Source organism: Amyelois transitella, chromosome 8 (assembly GCF_032362555.1).
Source record: "Amyelois transitella isolate CPQ chromosome 8, ilAmyTran1.1, whole genome shotgun sequence".
Classification (NCBI taxonomy): domain Eukaryota; kingdom Metazoa; phylum Arthropoda; class Insecta; order Lepidoptera; family Pyralidae; genus Amyelois; species Amyelois transitella.
Window position 1 is genome coordinate 3,899,112 of NC_083511.1, and position 18,426 is coordinate 3,917,537.

At 35.2% G+C, this 18,426-nt stretch overlaps 1 protein-coding gene across 1 annotated transcript; it reads left to right on the forward strand.

The window, feature by feature from the left end:
* Nucleotides 1–2,131: 2,131 nt before the first annotated feature.
* On the forward strand, nt 2,132–6,033 carry LOC106139385 (circadian clock-controlled protein daywake-like). The gene is made up of 5 exons (XM_013340822.1): nt 2,132–2,192; nt 3,135–3,354; nt 4,296–4,423; nt 5,260–5,415; nt 5,879–6,033. The coding sequence occupies exons 1-5, from the start codon at nt 2,132–2,134 to the stop codon at nt 6,031–6,033; spliced, it is 720 nt and encodes a 239-aa protein (XP_013196276.1).
* Nucleotides 6,034–18,426: the final 12,393 nt, after the last annotated feature.

Sequence of the window (18,426 nt, forward strand, 5' to 3'; positions counted from 1 at the left end):
CGTCGTCTTGAGACATTGCCCCTTGCTACGTGCCTGCACTAAACTTAACGCAATTTCGAGATAACAGTAGCTTAAAATACCAGTTAAGAATATGTTTCTGTTTATAATTTAATTCCTGAGATAAAAAGATATGAGAAGCAGAGTTTATTTGGTTTTCTACGTCCTGGCGTGAGTTCCGTTTACATCGTTACCTCTGGAGAGGAACCTGGATTTGTAGCACAGTCGTGATTACTCGTAATGTTACCTAAACTGCAGCTCAAATATTTCTTGAAACATTTATTTACTCATACGTTTTTCATGTGAGTTCAAAAATACTTCCTCGTAAACAGATCACATTTTGGATTACACTCCCAGTGTTTTTTCTTAAAATAATGTCATTTTAATTTATTCATTTGTTTGACCATTTACGTCGCCAACAAAAATAATCTTTTGATTGAGGTTTTGCTGTGGGTCGCGCAAACGCGGTAAAGGTCAGACCCTATGGATGTTTAAAAACATATGAGAAACCAGCACACATTTCAGGTAACTGAATGTTATTTATTTTAGCCAAGTTTGGTTGCTTTTTGTTTATATTAAGCTTTTTACATAGTTTGGTTTGGTTATGGATATCAAATAGTAGCCTCCCATACAATTAACAAACTTATACTGTCTGGGATGGTAATAAATCGTGGCAAGTGGAAAGAGGTAGTCTCTGCCTACCCCTCCGGGAAAGAGGCGTGATTTTATGTATGTATGTATGGTAATCCCCCGGGCTCCTTCTCAAGATTTAACTGGATCAAATGCTAAATTTCTCAAAATTACATTCACGAAATCTTTCATAAAACTCTTTTGCAGAGAGGTGGGCAGACATTACATATTTCTACTTACCACGCCACTACATCCTTCTTCCGCTTCATCCACATCATTACTCTCTGCAAGTAACCTTGTCAGTTTAGTTTAGTTTTGCCAGAACGTCTCCGATTTGATCAAGGTATGTTGGACTAGTCTTCCAACGTTACAATTCACACTATTTTGCATATTTTCTTAGTCAAACTATGCTTTCATTAATCCTCTTCACATTCTTACATCCGTGTGTGAGAAAATAAGTGTGATGTGAATTTAAATGTGGCAGAACAGTATTCCGAGTAGAGCTTATGCAATCATGTAAATTAACAGGTGCACTAAGTGGAATTAAACTCCAACTGGTGGATCCGTCATCGTAAATAAATAACTGTGATCATGTTTCCAAAATTATGTTATGATCATTTTGAGCAAAATTACCACTGCATCATTTTACAGTGGTCATTTTGTAACTCATACTTCTATAAACATACTAATACCATCATCATAACAATATTATAATTAGGAAAGTGTATGTTCCCACTCTTCACGCTAAATATCCATAACAATCTTCATAAAATTTGAGAATATAGAGTTCCCATCCTCTTACAAAAAATAGTGATGTAAGTATACCAGTGAAACCGCGGGCAAACACTAGTATGTACTAGCTATAGTACTAGTAAATACTTTTTTTGTAAAAATACACACAGCATTCCTATAGCGTAAATAATAACAGGTTGAATCTGTTCAAGTAGGAAGCTTGATTTAATGGTCAATTTGTTAACTAAAAATCACACTTTTGGTTTTGTAAAAGAATACATACAAAATACATTTCACTTAATACAATACAATAACTCTTTATTGCACCACAATAAATTACAACAAATTCACAATTATGTATTAGTAAAACATAGCAGCAAAAGGCGATCTTATCACTAAAAGCGATCTCTCAATAAGAGGAAGAAAGAAGTACAAGGTCACAAAGGGTTTTTGTGGTCATCATCTTCAAGGTAAATGACAATTCTGGTACTTAATATAATTTAAAATGTGTTAATTATCTCAATGAAACACAATTAAGATATAATTGCCAAACTTGGGCATTTATGATCCATGGCAAGTCAAAAACAAAATAGGAACAACAAAAATAAACATAATGTTAACGTCACGGTCGCCTCACTTTTGTAAAAAATCAATTAATTCTAATTCTCATCAATTATGGTATATATTAGTTTGCATTTATTTAAAGTAATGCAGTACTAGAGTATAACTCGACAAAGAAATAGTGGTACCTAAATAGTAACTTATTACAATAATGATTTGGTTTATAGTTGTGTGTGTCAGTGCTTTCATTTTAGGAACAAATAGTGCAAAAGGTAACTCCATGACACCGTTGCTTTTATTTACATTCATATTTGTTAAGTTATTTTACATAAGAGAAATAGATAAATGTACCGTCTGGTTTCCAGAACTTTAGAATAGAACGATTCTATCTAACAATTCTAACTTAAAGCCAAAGAGCTGAATGTGGCCTTTTCCAAGACTGTTGAATCTGTCTACCTCGCAAGGGATATAGACGTGATTATATGTATGTATGTAGAATGGAACCACTCCATAACACTCCATCTAATCACACACATCTTTCAGCCCTTTATTATTCGGACCTACGGTGCATTAGACCATACCCGTCTCCTTCCCCGGTCACCTCTCCTGCAACTCTCCCACACCCCCTGGTCCAATCCATGATCGATGGTGCCCCCTGACCAAATAAATCATACTATTATCAGATCATAAAGCCATACAACTGAACGTGGCCTTTTAATCTTTTCGAGACTGTTCGCTCTGTCTAGCCCAAAAGGTAGTATCATGCTTTGGCCAGGATTCGAATCCTGGACCTCCTGTGACACAGACGAAATGATTCAACATCCTAATTATAAAGATAATTGCAGGCATCAAAATTCTCAATTCACCACACTTTCAGACCACATTGCATGCTTTTGTAAGGTCAATTACCTAAGTCAACTTTTTTCTAATTATTTCAGCACCATGGCGCCGTGTGGTTTCCGGCACCAATAAGAAAAAGAATAGGACCACTCCATCTCGTTCCCATGGATGTCGTAAAAGGCGACTAAGGGATAGGCTTATAAACATGGGATTCTTCTTTTAGGCGATGGGCTAGCAACCTGTCACTATTTGAATCTCAATTCCATCATAAAGCCAAACAGCTGGCCTATCAGTCTTTTCAAGACTGTTGGCTCTGTCTACCCCGCATGGGATATAGACGTGATTATGTGTATGTATGTATGTATGTATTTCAGCACCATTTGTGAAACCTTGTAAGGCAAGCGACGACGACTGCCTGATAGAATCAGGGAGAGCCACGTTGTCCCGCCTAGCTGCTGGAATCCCTTCTCTTGGGGTACCTTCAGCAGATCCTCTCATCATTGGTGACATTAGAGGAGACAGTGGCGACCTGAAACTGGCATTTAGGAACATGAAGGTGGAAGGGATCAGTAAATGTCAAATGATTAATTTGGAGTGAGTATTGTCTAGTAAAGGGTCAGGTCAAAAGTACCCGAAACCGCCGAGATGGTATGAAGAGAGTTATGAATGTGGATGAAGCGAAGGAAGTATGCAGAGATCGTGGCAAGTGAAAAGAGGTAGTCTCTGCCTACCCCTCCGGGAAAGAGGCGTGATATTATGTATGTATGTATTGTCTAGAATAGAATACTGATTATGTTTGACAGGGACTCAGTACAGGTTGATGCAACAAGGCTTTTAACTAACTTGCTGAGCCCGCAGCTCCACCCGCGTCAGAGTAAAATTTCAATTTTTGTTAATCCGTGAAAATTTTTCAAAAAAATTTGGGCGTTTTTTGACAACTTAAGATTTATTTACCATTTTAGTACCAGCATTATAGCCGTGAAAACAATAAGATAAGATACCGACAACTACTATTGATATTTTGGTTATAAATTCATTAAGGTAATTTATCAAATTGTTATGTCACTGTCTCATCGAAACAAATAGCTGACTCGTCTACTAAAAATTAACTTTTAATACAATCATAAAAACCAGGCTTCATTAAAAGGTTGTCTACTCGACCTCTATTTCAGCGATAAAGTAAATATATGAATTCCCAGAATTAATTAAAATATGATAGTAAATTACTCTTCACGAACGATAATATCGTGATGAAAAAAATCCGGGCTCAAAAAGTATTCGCGTGCCAAAACCAGGGCGGTAAAGCAATTAAGCCCCATCCAACACTTATCTTTTATATATTAAAATAATAAAGATTCTTGTAACTTTTAACCCAATGAAAAACGAAATTGATTTAAACATAATTTTATAATTTCGTTATCTATATGCCGAAGCAGAAGACATTTATATAACATTTTCTTTCCATGATTAAAATATATGAGCAAAATATTTCCCGCTAAGGGAATAATTTAACAGTCTTAAAATTTTTTGTCAAGGGCAAGCGGAGTAAATGCCTACCGCACAGTTCTTGAATGTCCTATCGCCGCCACCGGCCAGTACACTTTGGGCGGGAAACTGGCTGTGATTCCAGCTGAAGGAGACGGTGATTTTGAAATAAAAACAGGTGATGAAATATATATAATATATAATAAAATTAAATTTGGAATTTGATAAATAAAAAAGCAAAGACAAAACTGCTCAGTTTACATAACTTTGACTAATGTTAATATTTGTAAAATTGTACCAATATGGCGATGCGATTAGAGTGGAACTAGAATAGAATAGATTTATTTTCAAAATTGAATACAAGGTATCACTTATTCACGACACATCACTTAAATCTAACGATAACTACTACCGCTTCCAAAGCGCATGTGTAGAAGAAGCGGCGGAACCAACTACACTGAAGCATTTTCATCGGACGTCAATTAACAAATATAGATCTCTTAAAACTACATCGTGGACGAATGCACATTGTCTACATTATAAAAACATGAATGTATTTAGAACTATTAACTAAAGAACAAAAGATCCGATATCGTAAGAAAGTAAGAAAACGATGTAAAAACTTTGCCGCGTTTTTAAGTGCACTTATAGTATCACTTGCATGTAATATTTACCTGATTTGAAGAAGCCGAAAGCCGGCCGAGATATGACGCAATCGAAACAATATTTATTAACCAGGAATCACTCAGAAAGAAACTCGAGTATTCAATCGTAGGTTCTGACAATGACATATTACCTACGTTATAGATTTAGTCGAAATTGTAACAAAAATCTTTCGACATAAAAGTGATCGATATGTAATTTTTCTCAGTCCACTACGTCTCTTTCCATTTATATCGTGAAAAGATTACTAAGAGGATTACACTTGTACTAGGTTTTGCATGATCCAATAAGTTAGCTTCACCTGTAAAGGTTGCGGAGATGGAAGTCGTTAATATATATTTTTTTCTCCAGATAACATCAAAATCACTGTAGAATACATTACTACTGACGTCACTGATGAAGAAGGAGTGAAACATTGGAAAATAGCCAGCTACCAATCCTCGTACGAACCTATAGAGAAGGTCCATATAAAACTGGATAACTTGTTCAATGGGAATAAGGAGAAAGGTTGGTACACTAGCTTTTTGATAATCTTAATAATTGAGTCGAATATGTAGTATGAAATTAATCAACGAAACTTATTATTTAACCATACAGCTGAACGTGGCTTTTCAGTCTTTTCATGACTGCTGGCTCTGTCTATCCTGCAAGGGTTAAAGGCGTGACTATATGTATGTAAGCATATAATTCATTTATTATAATTCTACTAAAAATGCCTAAAAGACCAAAGCGAGAAAGCCTAAAAGACAAAAGGTTGAGTGGTTCGAAAGTTCAACCACTAGGGAGTCCCAATGACTCCTCTACTTTCATCCTTACACTAGTTTGATTGATTACCGATGCACTTACAATGTGGTGAAATTTCATAAGAAAATCAGCACATATTCAACCAGGACTTACTACAGAAGATGGATTAAACACTAAATTTCGACGAAATGATTCTTTAATAACTGAATCTTACGTCCTTTTTTAGCCGATCCGGTCCTGGAAATCCTAGACCAAGGCTGGAAGGATCTCATCACGGAGATCGGGAAGCCCATCATCCAAAAGATCATTGACAGAGGAGTCACAATCGTCGACAAATTCTTCGAGGCCGTTCCATCTGAAGAATTGACAATCAATGCGTAATCATGTAGCAAATATAATGCAAACCACTTCAAATCGAAGTATAACATTTGAAATAATTTCTCGTAAACCAAGAAAGAAATAAAATTTGTAAGACCATTTATTGATGTCTTCAATTAAATTTAAATATAAACAAATACTTATCAGCATTTTATAGCTCTAAGGTGGTGGTATACGTCCATTTAATGACTTTGCCAGTACTTCTGTGTTTATGAATGTTAATCAAATAAATATATAAATACACAATTTATGAGAGTAATTAACTTCGACATCCACCGACCATTTATTCATGTGCCACAATCATCATAAAGTTAAAATTACTGAAACGTAAATTACTCCAAAATTGGGATTATTAATTAAACAATTCTATAAGTAGCAAGTCGTAAAATTTGTTTTTAATTACGTTTCGAGCGACGCCCGGTAGGTGGCGCCGTGACCATCAAATGCATAAATTATTGAAGGTAATTTCATTTTTACCAATTTTAACGACTTTTTGATGGTGGTGTAAAGTCTGTGTAATGTAATTAATACTTACCGCAATGCATTTCCTACAACACGTTCTATAATTATTTTCATTTTAGACTTTATTCGTTTTATACTAAAGCCAGTAGCAAATGGGATAAATATACGATGAAAGTTATTAAATAATTAATTATTGAGTTGTGAGGAATACACATCCATTAACTATTCAATAATATAAATATTATTATTCTCACTCTGGGTTAATCACGATTAAGTTCTCAACTGTTTGCTATTAGCTCGGGATAGTCTTTAGAAAGCATGCAAACGATATTTTGCATGCCCCAAAATCATTCCCTCTTTATTATGACATGAAATGGGACAGCGATATTTTTCGTGCGATAAAAACGGCGTCGCGCATGTCGCGCTAGGGGCTAATCTATTATTTTAGAACTCAAGCGACTTGACTGGACACACAAGTCTCCAACTCACTTTGCGGCTAGCTCAATCTTTGTGATTGTTCGCGTAAAAAATGTATTTATAAACATATACACAAATACTGTGAGACATCTCATAGCTAGTATTAATAAATCAAAAACAAATGTATACAATACAATACTATGTTCTAATCAGGGATCTAATCCAAATGGAAATCTGACAAGTTGAAATAGTGTCATCGTGATCGGAACGCTTTCGAATTATCCCGTCCACATTCAAGAGTGTAACCCATCAAATGAAACTAGAATCTATTTTCGTGGAGCACTAAATCCATGCCGATCAGTTAGGGTTGACTCTGGGGAGCGAAATTTGTTATTGTTTCGATCAGTCGTGAAGTCAATGGATGAAATTTCTGCTCTAATCTTCTTCTTCTTAGTCGTGTCACTCTTGACAGAGTGGTCGTGGTCATCATGTAGTGTTGGAGGCGGGCGCCAATGTGCACCTTACGATGTCCCGCCATTTCTCCCTGCTGGAAGTCATCCTGCTGCACTCGTTAAGTGAACCGCCAATCACAGACTTTATTTGGTCGGTCCATCGCATGGGTGACCTTCCGCGCGGTCGAGAGCCTTCCACTTTACCCTGGACAACAAGCCGTTCTATGGATCGGTTGCCTCTCCTTGTAACGTGTCCAAAGAATGACAAAATGCGAGATTGTACTAAGGGAAATAGCCGCTGCTTAATACCGAGCTCTTGGAGTATCGAGACCTTAGTGCGGAACTCTGTCCAAGACACACCAAGCATTCTTCTCCAGCACCACATCTCTAAGGCGTCTATCTTTTTTCTTTCCACTTCTCGTAATGTCCACGTTTCAGCAGCGTACAAAAATATGGGGAAAATAAGCGTGCGCACCAGTCTGGTATTTGTGGTCTTAGTGATGCTACGATTCCTCCATACTTTTCTCATTCTGTCCATTGCCGATCTTGTGGTTGCCATTCGTCGCTTTATCTAATCTTCTGAAGCCCCACAATTTTTTATGGAATCTTAACTTTTCTTTTTAATCCTTACCTTGGATAGAAGACCGGTGTGCGCCTTCTGACTGTAATGGTAATGGTAAGTTTGGTCAGGTCCAGGATTGGATAAGTCCGATTTTAACCCGAAGTGACGCCCGTCTGACCTACGCTACATTTGCAGGGGAACCTAACCTTATATATATTGAATCATGGTAAACGATGGACTAGATAAATTTGCCTTTTCTCTCTCACCTTTTCTCACATCTTTGGGAAAAAGATGTTGTAGTCATATTTTAAAGTTTCGAGGGTCACGCGGCATAACGGCATCCGATTTTGTGCCACAGGAAGGAAGTTTAGAATAATGGTGGAATATAAGTATCCTCTGTACGCTCTGTTTGGTGAAGATAGGAATGGGAATCAACAGACAACTAACCGTCTTTAAACCCTCAATAAAAAAGAGACTTCTAACTTTAGTTTCAGTAAAAATACGCAACAGTAGTACCTAATACAAAGATACTCGAAAGAATGTGGATGAAACAAAAGAAGTATAAGATCGTAGCAAGTGGAAAGATGTTGTTTCTGCCTACGCCTCCGAGAAAGAGGCGTGATTTTATGTATGTAGACGAAAAAGTATATATTTTAAGTTATTTAAGCGGGTTTTTGACTGAGTTAATTCGTCAACACCTTCACGGACTCACGAGTAAATCCTAACTTTAGTAGTTATTGTACGTTGAGCAATTTTCATATATTTTTTGTTCAAATTCTGATAAACACTTTATGGGATAACTCGTTATCCTACTTAATCAGTGTGATTTTTACACAAAAACCTTACTTCGTAAAGACAATTGGAACCTTATTCAGCATTTAACTGCCTTACTAAAAATGTCATAATTCAAATCGCATGCCACAAAGAGCTACATCCTTAGTCAGGAATACCACTTAAATACCACATCCTACTGTTACCGTTCTCGACTTGAAAATTCACCCTTCACCGTCAACCCTACAGCGAAATACCAGCTCGGTCAATATTCCGAGGGTGTCCCATCTCTAATTAGGACGGAACTGCCGATAGTGGGTGACATGTTACCAGACAAATGACGCTCCAGGATAATGGAGTGAGCGTAATTGCGAACCAATACGTGTGCTGTATTCATAATTGGGAAGGATTGCCATTGGTAATTAGGTTTGGAGGAGGGTTAAAAAGAAGACGATCGTAATTAGTACTGGCGACGTCGATGAATGTGCATGCCTTGATGTGGTTCTAATTTTAAAATAAGAATCTGTTTGAACAGCGCCATCTTATAGCTTGCATTGTTAAACACATTTAGCATGTTATCGTAAACGTCTGAATGTTGTCGTTATTTCTTTGTCTTATTTGTCGCTGATAGACGGCGGTTTTAAATTTTCATAATATATTTTTCATATATTTCTTTACTTTATCTTCGCATTTAAAAATGCCTTATATTTATTTCATTTATGATATACCTTTCCAATTATATAAACACAAAATAATTTAAAAAATATTTAATCAACCCTTTAATGGCTAACTTTCGCTTCCAATAACCTTGCCTACTGTCCCTTTGGCATTTACCCAACGCAACGAAAGAAAATTCTGTTTTTGAAATGCCACTAAATGTCACAAGAGTGTTTTGTTCAGATGCGGCCATTGTTTCTATCATGTCATGTTTTATTTTTATTATACCATACTTCATAAAGGGCATAAACTCCTCATTATTATTATTCTTGATTGTATTGAACAACCAAATAAGGTTATCAAATAAAAAACGCATGAAATCAAACCATTCAATTACCTACCTCCTTGTTCTAAGTCCTGGGAACTATAACCCGTCTTGTATCGCATGCAGTTTTATGCGCAGTTGTAAAGATGTCAAGTATATCTCAGAAATGAATAGTAATATGAAAACTTATTATCTAAGTACTTACTACTTCTCTAATCCGTAATTCTACGAACACTTCTCTTTTAGTGGGGTTAAATTAATATACAGAAGCTGCAGGCAACCATTAATTATTGATAAATAAATATGTTATAATAAACGCTGTTGAAATAACAGAACACAACAATAAGCAGACAGCCGTTATAACACGCAGTAATAAATAATGTTTTACGAGAACAAACAGCATAAAATAAGTCGTAAAAGTAATGCTTACGACTATATTACTGGTACATACGTAATTAGTTCGGTTTGGTAGTAAAAGAGCCAAGCGTTTTAATTTGGAAACTTCATAACACTGATGCAATGCCGACTTTACATACAATAAGAACCTTCCCTATTTGTGTTACGAAATATGTAAGAAATAATGTTAGACTTTAGAACTTGAGCTAACAGACTCAAATCAAAGGCAAGAACTTTCACTACGCCGCAAAATTTATCACAACTTTTCCTTAAGTCAGTAAATAGCATGTCTGAATAAAAAAGAATAAAAGACGATTCACATCTGGTTGATTCTGGTCATAAATTAAGGGGCTTAATTTAAAATACATTAGGTACAATATAAAACTCGCTGGAAGTGAAGGCACGAAGCTTACAAGTTAAAAACTTCTCGGATGGAACTTAAGTATAAAGTTTGACGTTGTCACGTGGACTTAACTCGAGTAAGATTGTTGCAAAGTGATTTTTTTTGCACTACAATGCAGTTTGCACTTGGGAAAAGTCATTTACAAGCTGGAAATGTTCTGGTTCTTTTTTTCCGGTCGCGTTAGTCTGGTTGTTTTGAAGAATGTAAATACTCTCTGTTAAAGTACGACTGTCAATATATTTTCATATCATTAATTTTACATGCAGTGTTTTGTGAGCATCGATCTTCGAATCATCAGCTTATATTGCAATATGAATACAATATGAGTTTCGCAGACAACTAAACTGCGTAGACATATGAGAATACTTTACTCTCTTTGAAGATGAGCCTGGGGTGCGCCTTCCGATCATCCTTTGACTGGGTAAGTCAGATTTTTACTGATGCCTTCGATTTTTACTGACCTCCGCAACTTTTGCAGGGGAATTTAACCTATATTGGATCTTGGTAAAGCTGCACTAGATCAATGTGTCCAATCCCATAGTCACCTTTTACGCAATCCTTGTTCTAATGGGCATTTTTATGTAGAAATATCTGCTTATCATATCGGGAACTTACCACGGTAGTGATAACATCGTTTATTACTCATCATTATCCGTATGATAGAAAGATGATCTAATCCTTGTCTTGGCAATAATGATAGGGAAGTCAAGGCTCTATTACCCCAGGTCATTACAGTATAAAAATAGCACGGCCCTTACTGCAGAGTTTCTCAACCATTCGTAGTAAACATTTACGATGTTATGGGAATTATGGCGTTAGTTTTATTTTACGGTTGTCTCATTTTCGTTCATATTTTGCAATAATGTTTTTTTTTTCTTTTATAAGCAATATATGCAAAGGCAACGACAACATATTCTAAAGTGCCATGTGGCACCCGTTACTTTTTGTCACATTGTTTTCTATTAATTTTTTAAAACACAAAATATTCACCAGGAATAGTAGTTTTGAAACTGTTCGCTACTTTAGATATATTTATGTATGTATGAACTTGGCTGTAATTCGCTACTGATCTAGTCCCAAAATCACCAGCCCCGAAAGACAAGGTCAAAGAATGTATCCGCTGATTCGTCGATATGTTTACATTGTCTCAAGAAAGACACTATATAGATGTACAATCTCTGAATTCACGAGTGATCTGAGTCGAAAATTAAAAAAATTCAGGATGACGCTTCTAAAATAGGTCGTGTGTAACGAAATGTTTGAGAACTTCGCCCGCAAGCGAATGGATTGACGAGCGTCATATAAATTGCATCAGTTCTGTCTCATAAATACTTCGTAGTATGCAATTTTGTGTTATTGGCCACATTCAAGGCAGATTGCCGCCGTATTCCATTAAAATGTTTAATCAGTAATCACCGATGGCTAATTTCATAACTAATGTTACGTATTGTAAGTAATTTAAGTTAATTTCTGGAATTTATGACATCGGGACTACTCCCCTTACTTTTTTTACATAATTATATATAGCAGTTTAATTTAGTTTTGCCTTGCCTCCATGACATTTTAAGAATCGATTCCCAAATTTTATTATATCAAAAAATTTTCTGCCTTTTTTTGATTACAAGGTATTGTAAGGTGCATTTTAAAGGCACAAACTTACAATTAAATACTGGAAAATTATCCAGAACTAGCTACACAATAGTACTGTAGGTTTAGGAGAAAAAAATACTTTGTCACTTCAAGAGACTTGACCAAAACGGCCGCCTTTGTAACGCTTTTTTCCTATAATGATTTACTTGGTGCAATAATCTCGTATTACCTATCAATGTCCTAGACCTAGCCAATTTTCCAGTCTTTTAAAAGTAAACAGTCACCGTCTGGTACCACAGAAATCCCCGTCTGCAGCTCAAGATGAATATTTATGTGCTAAGACCAGCCGACTTTAATTACTGCACTGTCTGTTACATGCCAGTAGGTTTGTAGTCCGTTCATTATGAAATGAAGCAGAGTGAGTAATGAACTCTGTTATAAGCTGAAATGTTCTGTTTTCAAAATTTTATCGCTTTTATATTTTTTTTCTGGTTTTTCGACGAATGAAGCAAAAGAATTAGGTATGCAGGGATCATGGTAAGCGGAAAGAGTAGTGTCTGCTTAGCCCTCTGGGAAGAGGCATGACTTTAGCTTGTTGGTGATCTATTACTGACACAGATTTCGTTTTACGGTGAACGAAATCGCGGGCAACAGCTGGCTACCTATAAAAAAAATTCTCGAATGTTTTCAATAATAATTGAAATATCATTAATATGTGTAATTAATAATAGATAAAAAGTAAAAATTAGAACAGGGGATATATTGAGAGCTCCAGCTAACCTCAGGAGGATTCCATATTTTCATGCAATAAATAATCAGGGCAATGTTTACCCCGGCATCCTATCCAGGGAATAAAGCCATTACTTTGCCCGTCTCATAAAGATTCTCTGGCAAAATATGAGAATAAAGTTCATAAAAAGACAAAGTAATACCTATATTTTTACAAATTAGTGTAGCTACAAAAATTCAAGAACCACGTAAGTATTTTGTAAATTAAAAAATTGCTTAAGTTTTGTTAAGGATACTAAGTAATAATAACAATAGGTACATCATTGACCCCGAAGCACAACAGTGGAAGGTGTACCGGGAATACGCAAAGATGAGAGTAAATTATAATAACACAGATACGATAGCAGTCCGAGATGCGCCTGCGACCATGATCGTGAATTGATTAAATCAGGTTTAGCGATCAAACTAATGCATACATCACGTCTTTATCCCTTACAGGGTAGGTAGAACAAACAGTCGTGTAAACTTTGAAAGGCCGCGTTCAGGTGTATGGCTGAATGATAGAATTGAGATTCAATTCAAGTAATGTGCTTCCCTGTATTTTTTTTTATCGGCAAACCCTACTTATTAGTTAAGTTTACTGTGTAACAGTCAATCGAAAAATATCGAAAGGATTCAATTTCAAAGTAAATATTTCTTTTTTAATAAAAAACTTTTGAGAAATGGATCTAGTACTAAAAACACAACCAAGGAAAACTTTCTGATCTCAAGTCCCATCTGCGAAACTACACGACACCTACGAGAAAAATAAAATGGAACTCTATCCTAAAACACTAGTTTAGTACAAAACATTGTGATTCCTGGCTGAAATCCGATTGGCCAGGGGAACAGGATAAGAGTAGGACCACTAATAGGATTGGATGCGAGCGTTCCGAAGCTTTATATATTGTTTAACTGACCACGTTGTATTTTCAGCTGTGTTTTTATAACTAACGCGCTGAGGTTGATTGGCTTTTGTTTCGTTTGCTGAGAGGAACGTAAAAGCACTAGTTGAATGATATGCATGGAATGCAAAGGGCATGTTGAGTAACGTACTTACATACTATATATGGTATGTTTTTATGTAATATAAAAGAGTTTGTATGAACTTTGTACATACCTTATGCACAAAGTTTGTACAAACTTTTTTATCATCCAAATTGCGTTGTAAAAATATTTTTTACTAACGGCCCGCCCCGGCTTCGCACGGGTGGACATATTTTTGTGTTTTATATTTTGAAATAAATTTATTTCAAAACAAATTTATGCCTATGTCACTTTTGAAGGTCTATTCTATATCTGTGCCAAATTTTATCAAAATCGGACCAGTAGTTTTTGAGTTTATTCCACACAAACATACAAATCTTTCAATCTTTCCTCTTTATTATTTGTGTGGGTACAAAGTTTGTACAAACTTTTTTATCATCCAAATTGCGTTGTAAAAATATTTTTTACTAGCGGCCCGCCCCGGCTTCGCACGGGTGGACATATTTTTGTGTTTTATATTTTGAAATAAATTTATTTCAAAACAAATTTATGCCTATGTCACTTTTGAAGGTCTATTCTATATCTGTGCCAAATTTTATCAAAATCGGACCCGTAGTTTTTGAGTTTATTCCACACAAACATACAAAAATACAAATCTTTCCTCTTTATTATTAGTGTGGATATGTGCTGTAACGATTACATTCGAGTTTACATTTATTTCAGTATTCAGTAAAATTTCGAATTGTTTTGTTAATTATTCTTCTCACTTTACGTTTACAAAAGCTTATATTAAAAATTTAAGTAGCTACAAAAAAATCATGATTTTAACATTCTGCATACAAAAAGAATTACATATGAGCGAGGGTGGGTCAATAAAATGTCAAAGTCAATTAATGAACTCTGCAATCCTTAGGGGATTCTAAGAAAACAGCAAAAGTAACCCCCTACCGTCACGTACGTCGTTCGTCACGGCCCCATAACTTGTATTTTTGATTTGTTCCCCGACGTTGTCACTGTTATTGATGTGTAGCGAAATTGGAAAGTTCAGGCGCACTTATCTCTCAGATTTAGATAGCAAGGCAATTTATAAAGCGGGGTTTGCTACCCCTGCTCGCAAATTAAAGGGAGTAACAGATATGGCTTAACATGTGATATTGTGGTCTAATAACACATGACCATTACACATAAGAATATTAAAGAGCAGACATAAGATGATCAGCAAAAGGAAAACCTAGATTATGGAAATAAAATAAGAATTGCTATTACTGTGTACGTCACACAAATTGCGGATATGATCAAATCGTCTCGAAAGGTCTATTCAAATGGATTAATTATATTATTAAGATTACTTTCTTAATTGAGGTTTAGATAGTAACAGGTTGCTATCCCATCGCCAATTTTGTAAGACTTTCCTTATGACTGAAATTTCAACCCAATAATCTATACCAAGCTCAACTTTAAAAAAATAATAAGAGGTATCACTCTGTATCTCCAATATTTTGTACTCAAAGTATCCTCTTGACAGCACACGAGCCGCCGGCAGTGTCTCTCATAGGGCCCGAATTATTAGACTCGTGCGATTTTGTGGCTCCCGGCGACTAGATGGACAACTTCAGGGTTATATTGAAAGAACCACACTTTAATATGATAGGCAGGCTATAAAATCACTAACAACATTAGATGTAAAGTTTCTGACCTATGTACAGCAACATACACGTACATACATAAACGTAACGTCTCGAATTTTTTGTCATGAACCTGAATTTACTAAAAGACGTTTTCTCACATCATATCTAAGGATCGATACTGAAGGTAATATACTCCAAGAGTTTACCCAGAACACCGGTAATTGGAATCTGTATTGCCTCGGTTTATAAATTACAGTTCATAGGGAAAATACCATTGAAATATATGTATCTACAAAAGACGAGTTCCATAATATTTTTGCTAAATCAACTCGCCTGCCTAGCATAGCTATCTTCACATAAAGTTGGGTGATTTAATGATAGGATCCCCTAAAAGTGAGTCACATTATATATAAGGATCGATACAAACAAACAATCACGTCTTATATCCCTTACGGGGTAGACAATATTCTTGAAAAGACTGAAAGACCACGTTCTAAGGATTGATACTGGTTAAATATCGTTAGTATCCAAATGTGTTAGTTTACCCGAAATACCTATAATAAGTTGAATTTTTTTTATAAATATAGACATCACTTAGATTGTTTAAAAATAATATCTCAAATAAATTATGTTACTTACAGCTCACAACAAAAATACCAATCTGATTCTTATACTGAATTACATATAAGACGCTTTCCACGCTATTATTGCTATACGACTCGCCTAGCACTGCAATCTTCGCCATAATATCGAGTGATTCAAAGATAGGACCCCCTAAACGCGAGTCGCATCATGTCTTAGGATCGATACTGAAGGTTTTATACTTGAAGTGGCTGCCGGCTCGCTATCTTGAGGATATTAATATCCGTCTGAATCTCTTGATACGGACTTTTTATTATTTAACTTGAACATTCCTTTGTTGTCTGTGTTATTTTAATGGACTTCCATGGTAAACTATTTTTGTAAACAGCTCCTTCTATAATTTTATATCTACGTATCGAGTTCAAGTTCTTTCGTCAACTATCATAATAAAGCTATTGTTCTAAAACGAATTGTTATAGAATTAAAACCTTACATGATTTCCGTTATTTCCCACATTATAATAGTTATTGTGAAAAATTTTCATTATCTGACTTTTGTATGATATGCTTACGTTAATGTTATCTTAAACACTAAAGTCATCAAAATGAAACTGAAAACTAATTTTCGGAGTCGAGCGAAAACGAATCAATAATATGAATCCGGCGTATCACTTCGTGATTCCAGCTATTTTAGTTCCCGTTGCCGGAACCATCCCTTGATTATAACCGTCTCTCAATTCCAACAACAATAGGTATCACGATATTAATCTGCAATATCAACATCAATAGCATTAATAACATAATCCGACTATTATTAATGCATAGCCCAGTCATGTGTATATACCCTGGTTGGATGACCATCTCCACTCGGTCGGGTGCAATGAAATCATAATGAAATTAATTTAACACCGCTTGATCTGTGACTGACAAGCAGGTGTCACCCCTGGAATGATGAGGGTTATACAGGGTTGTCAAGATACGGAATATTTACCATGGATAATTTATGAGCCTTATTCTGCGGAATAATTAAAAATAAAACCACAAATTCAACAAGGACAAAAGCATTAAATTGGCATCCGATATATTAAAAGTAGTCGTATCAGATAGACGATCGGATGTTAAATCTTTTCCGAAACTTAACTAACACACTTCTCATAGCTTCACTCTCGAGGAAAATTTCAAAGGTTCAAAGTAAGTTCTTTTCATAGGGCAATATCTCAGCGCCAATCCAATCGTCTTTATAATTTTTCTATTTAATCATTATAGACAATTAAATCCTTTTTATACCTGTTTCACACAGATGATATGTATGTCCTTCTATGTAAGTTTACATTTATTGAATCTGAAAACATGTAACCCGTATACTAGTATATGATATATTGGCAAGTTGTCAAACTTCAGTCGTCTGTACCAAGGAGCATGAATCGAGTAACTTCGAGATGAAATGATAAAGTTCCCTTTAGAATCGGCAAAGTTATGCCATGAATTAAAAAAACTTGTGACATGCCTTTTGCCTCTTCAGAATATAAAATTTAATTTTAAACTTTCATTCATGAACATGTTGATTAAGGAAAGGAATTACAGAAGTAAATCAAAATTCATAGTTCAGATAGACTTAATTGAACCAATTTTATGATAAAAAAGACAATAAGCAGTGGATTTTCAACGATATTAAAACAAATTGGTTGATGGTTGAGCAATATTAAAAGGCAGAATGATCTAAAATATTCAGTACAGGATTTTTAAAAAAAATTCAAGAATACCTGTTTATTTTATAAAAAGTAAAAAGATCCGACTTAATATATAGTTTTCTTTTTTTTAAGTGATTTTCAACATAGCACTATCGTGAAGGAAATGCTAAAGGCATCATGTCAATAATACTTTACATAGATATATAATTCTACCTATTTACTATGAAGTGTTTACTATGAATTCAGAATCAAAATCATGACACTGATGACTTCTTATCTAATACCACAACTTCGGATTTATAATGCACTGGTTCCTTTTGTCATTAAATCGCCTTCTTCGTCTCCCATGTGAAGAGCTGGGGAGAAACATTTGTTCCGAAAGACCGCAGGCTTCGCAAGCCTGCGGTCTTTCTCTAACAAATATTTCTTTTTTTAAATAAAACCTTTTTTTGACGAAGAGGGAATAACGGGATGTCAAATCATTTTTTAATTTAGTTTTGGCAAATTAGCTTTAGTTTTTTTTATATTCCTCATACATCATTTTAATTAAACTTATGTAGACAATTTCTATATTCATAGTATCAATTCGTCTAGTAAGTTCCACTCACTAACAACTTTATGACCGAGTCCAGAGCTTTGATTACAACTTGTACATTAATTGATTACTCGTACAAATGAAACTACAACTAATACCGAAATAACAAAG

Coding starts and splice junctions, on each gene's coding strand:
- LOC106139385 (XM_013340822.1), top strand. CDS start 2,132: ATGATTTGGTTTATAGTTGTGTGTGTCAGTGCTTTCATTTTAGGAACA. Junction 2,193..3,134: donor AGGAACAAATAGTGCAAAAG/GTAACTCCATGA, acceptor TATGTATTTCAG/CACCATTTGTGAAACCTTGT. Junction 5,416..5,878: donor CAATGGGAATAAGGAGAAAG/GTTGGTACACTA, acceptor GTCCTTTTTTAG/CCGATCCGGTCCTGGAAATC.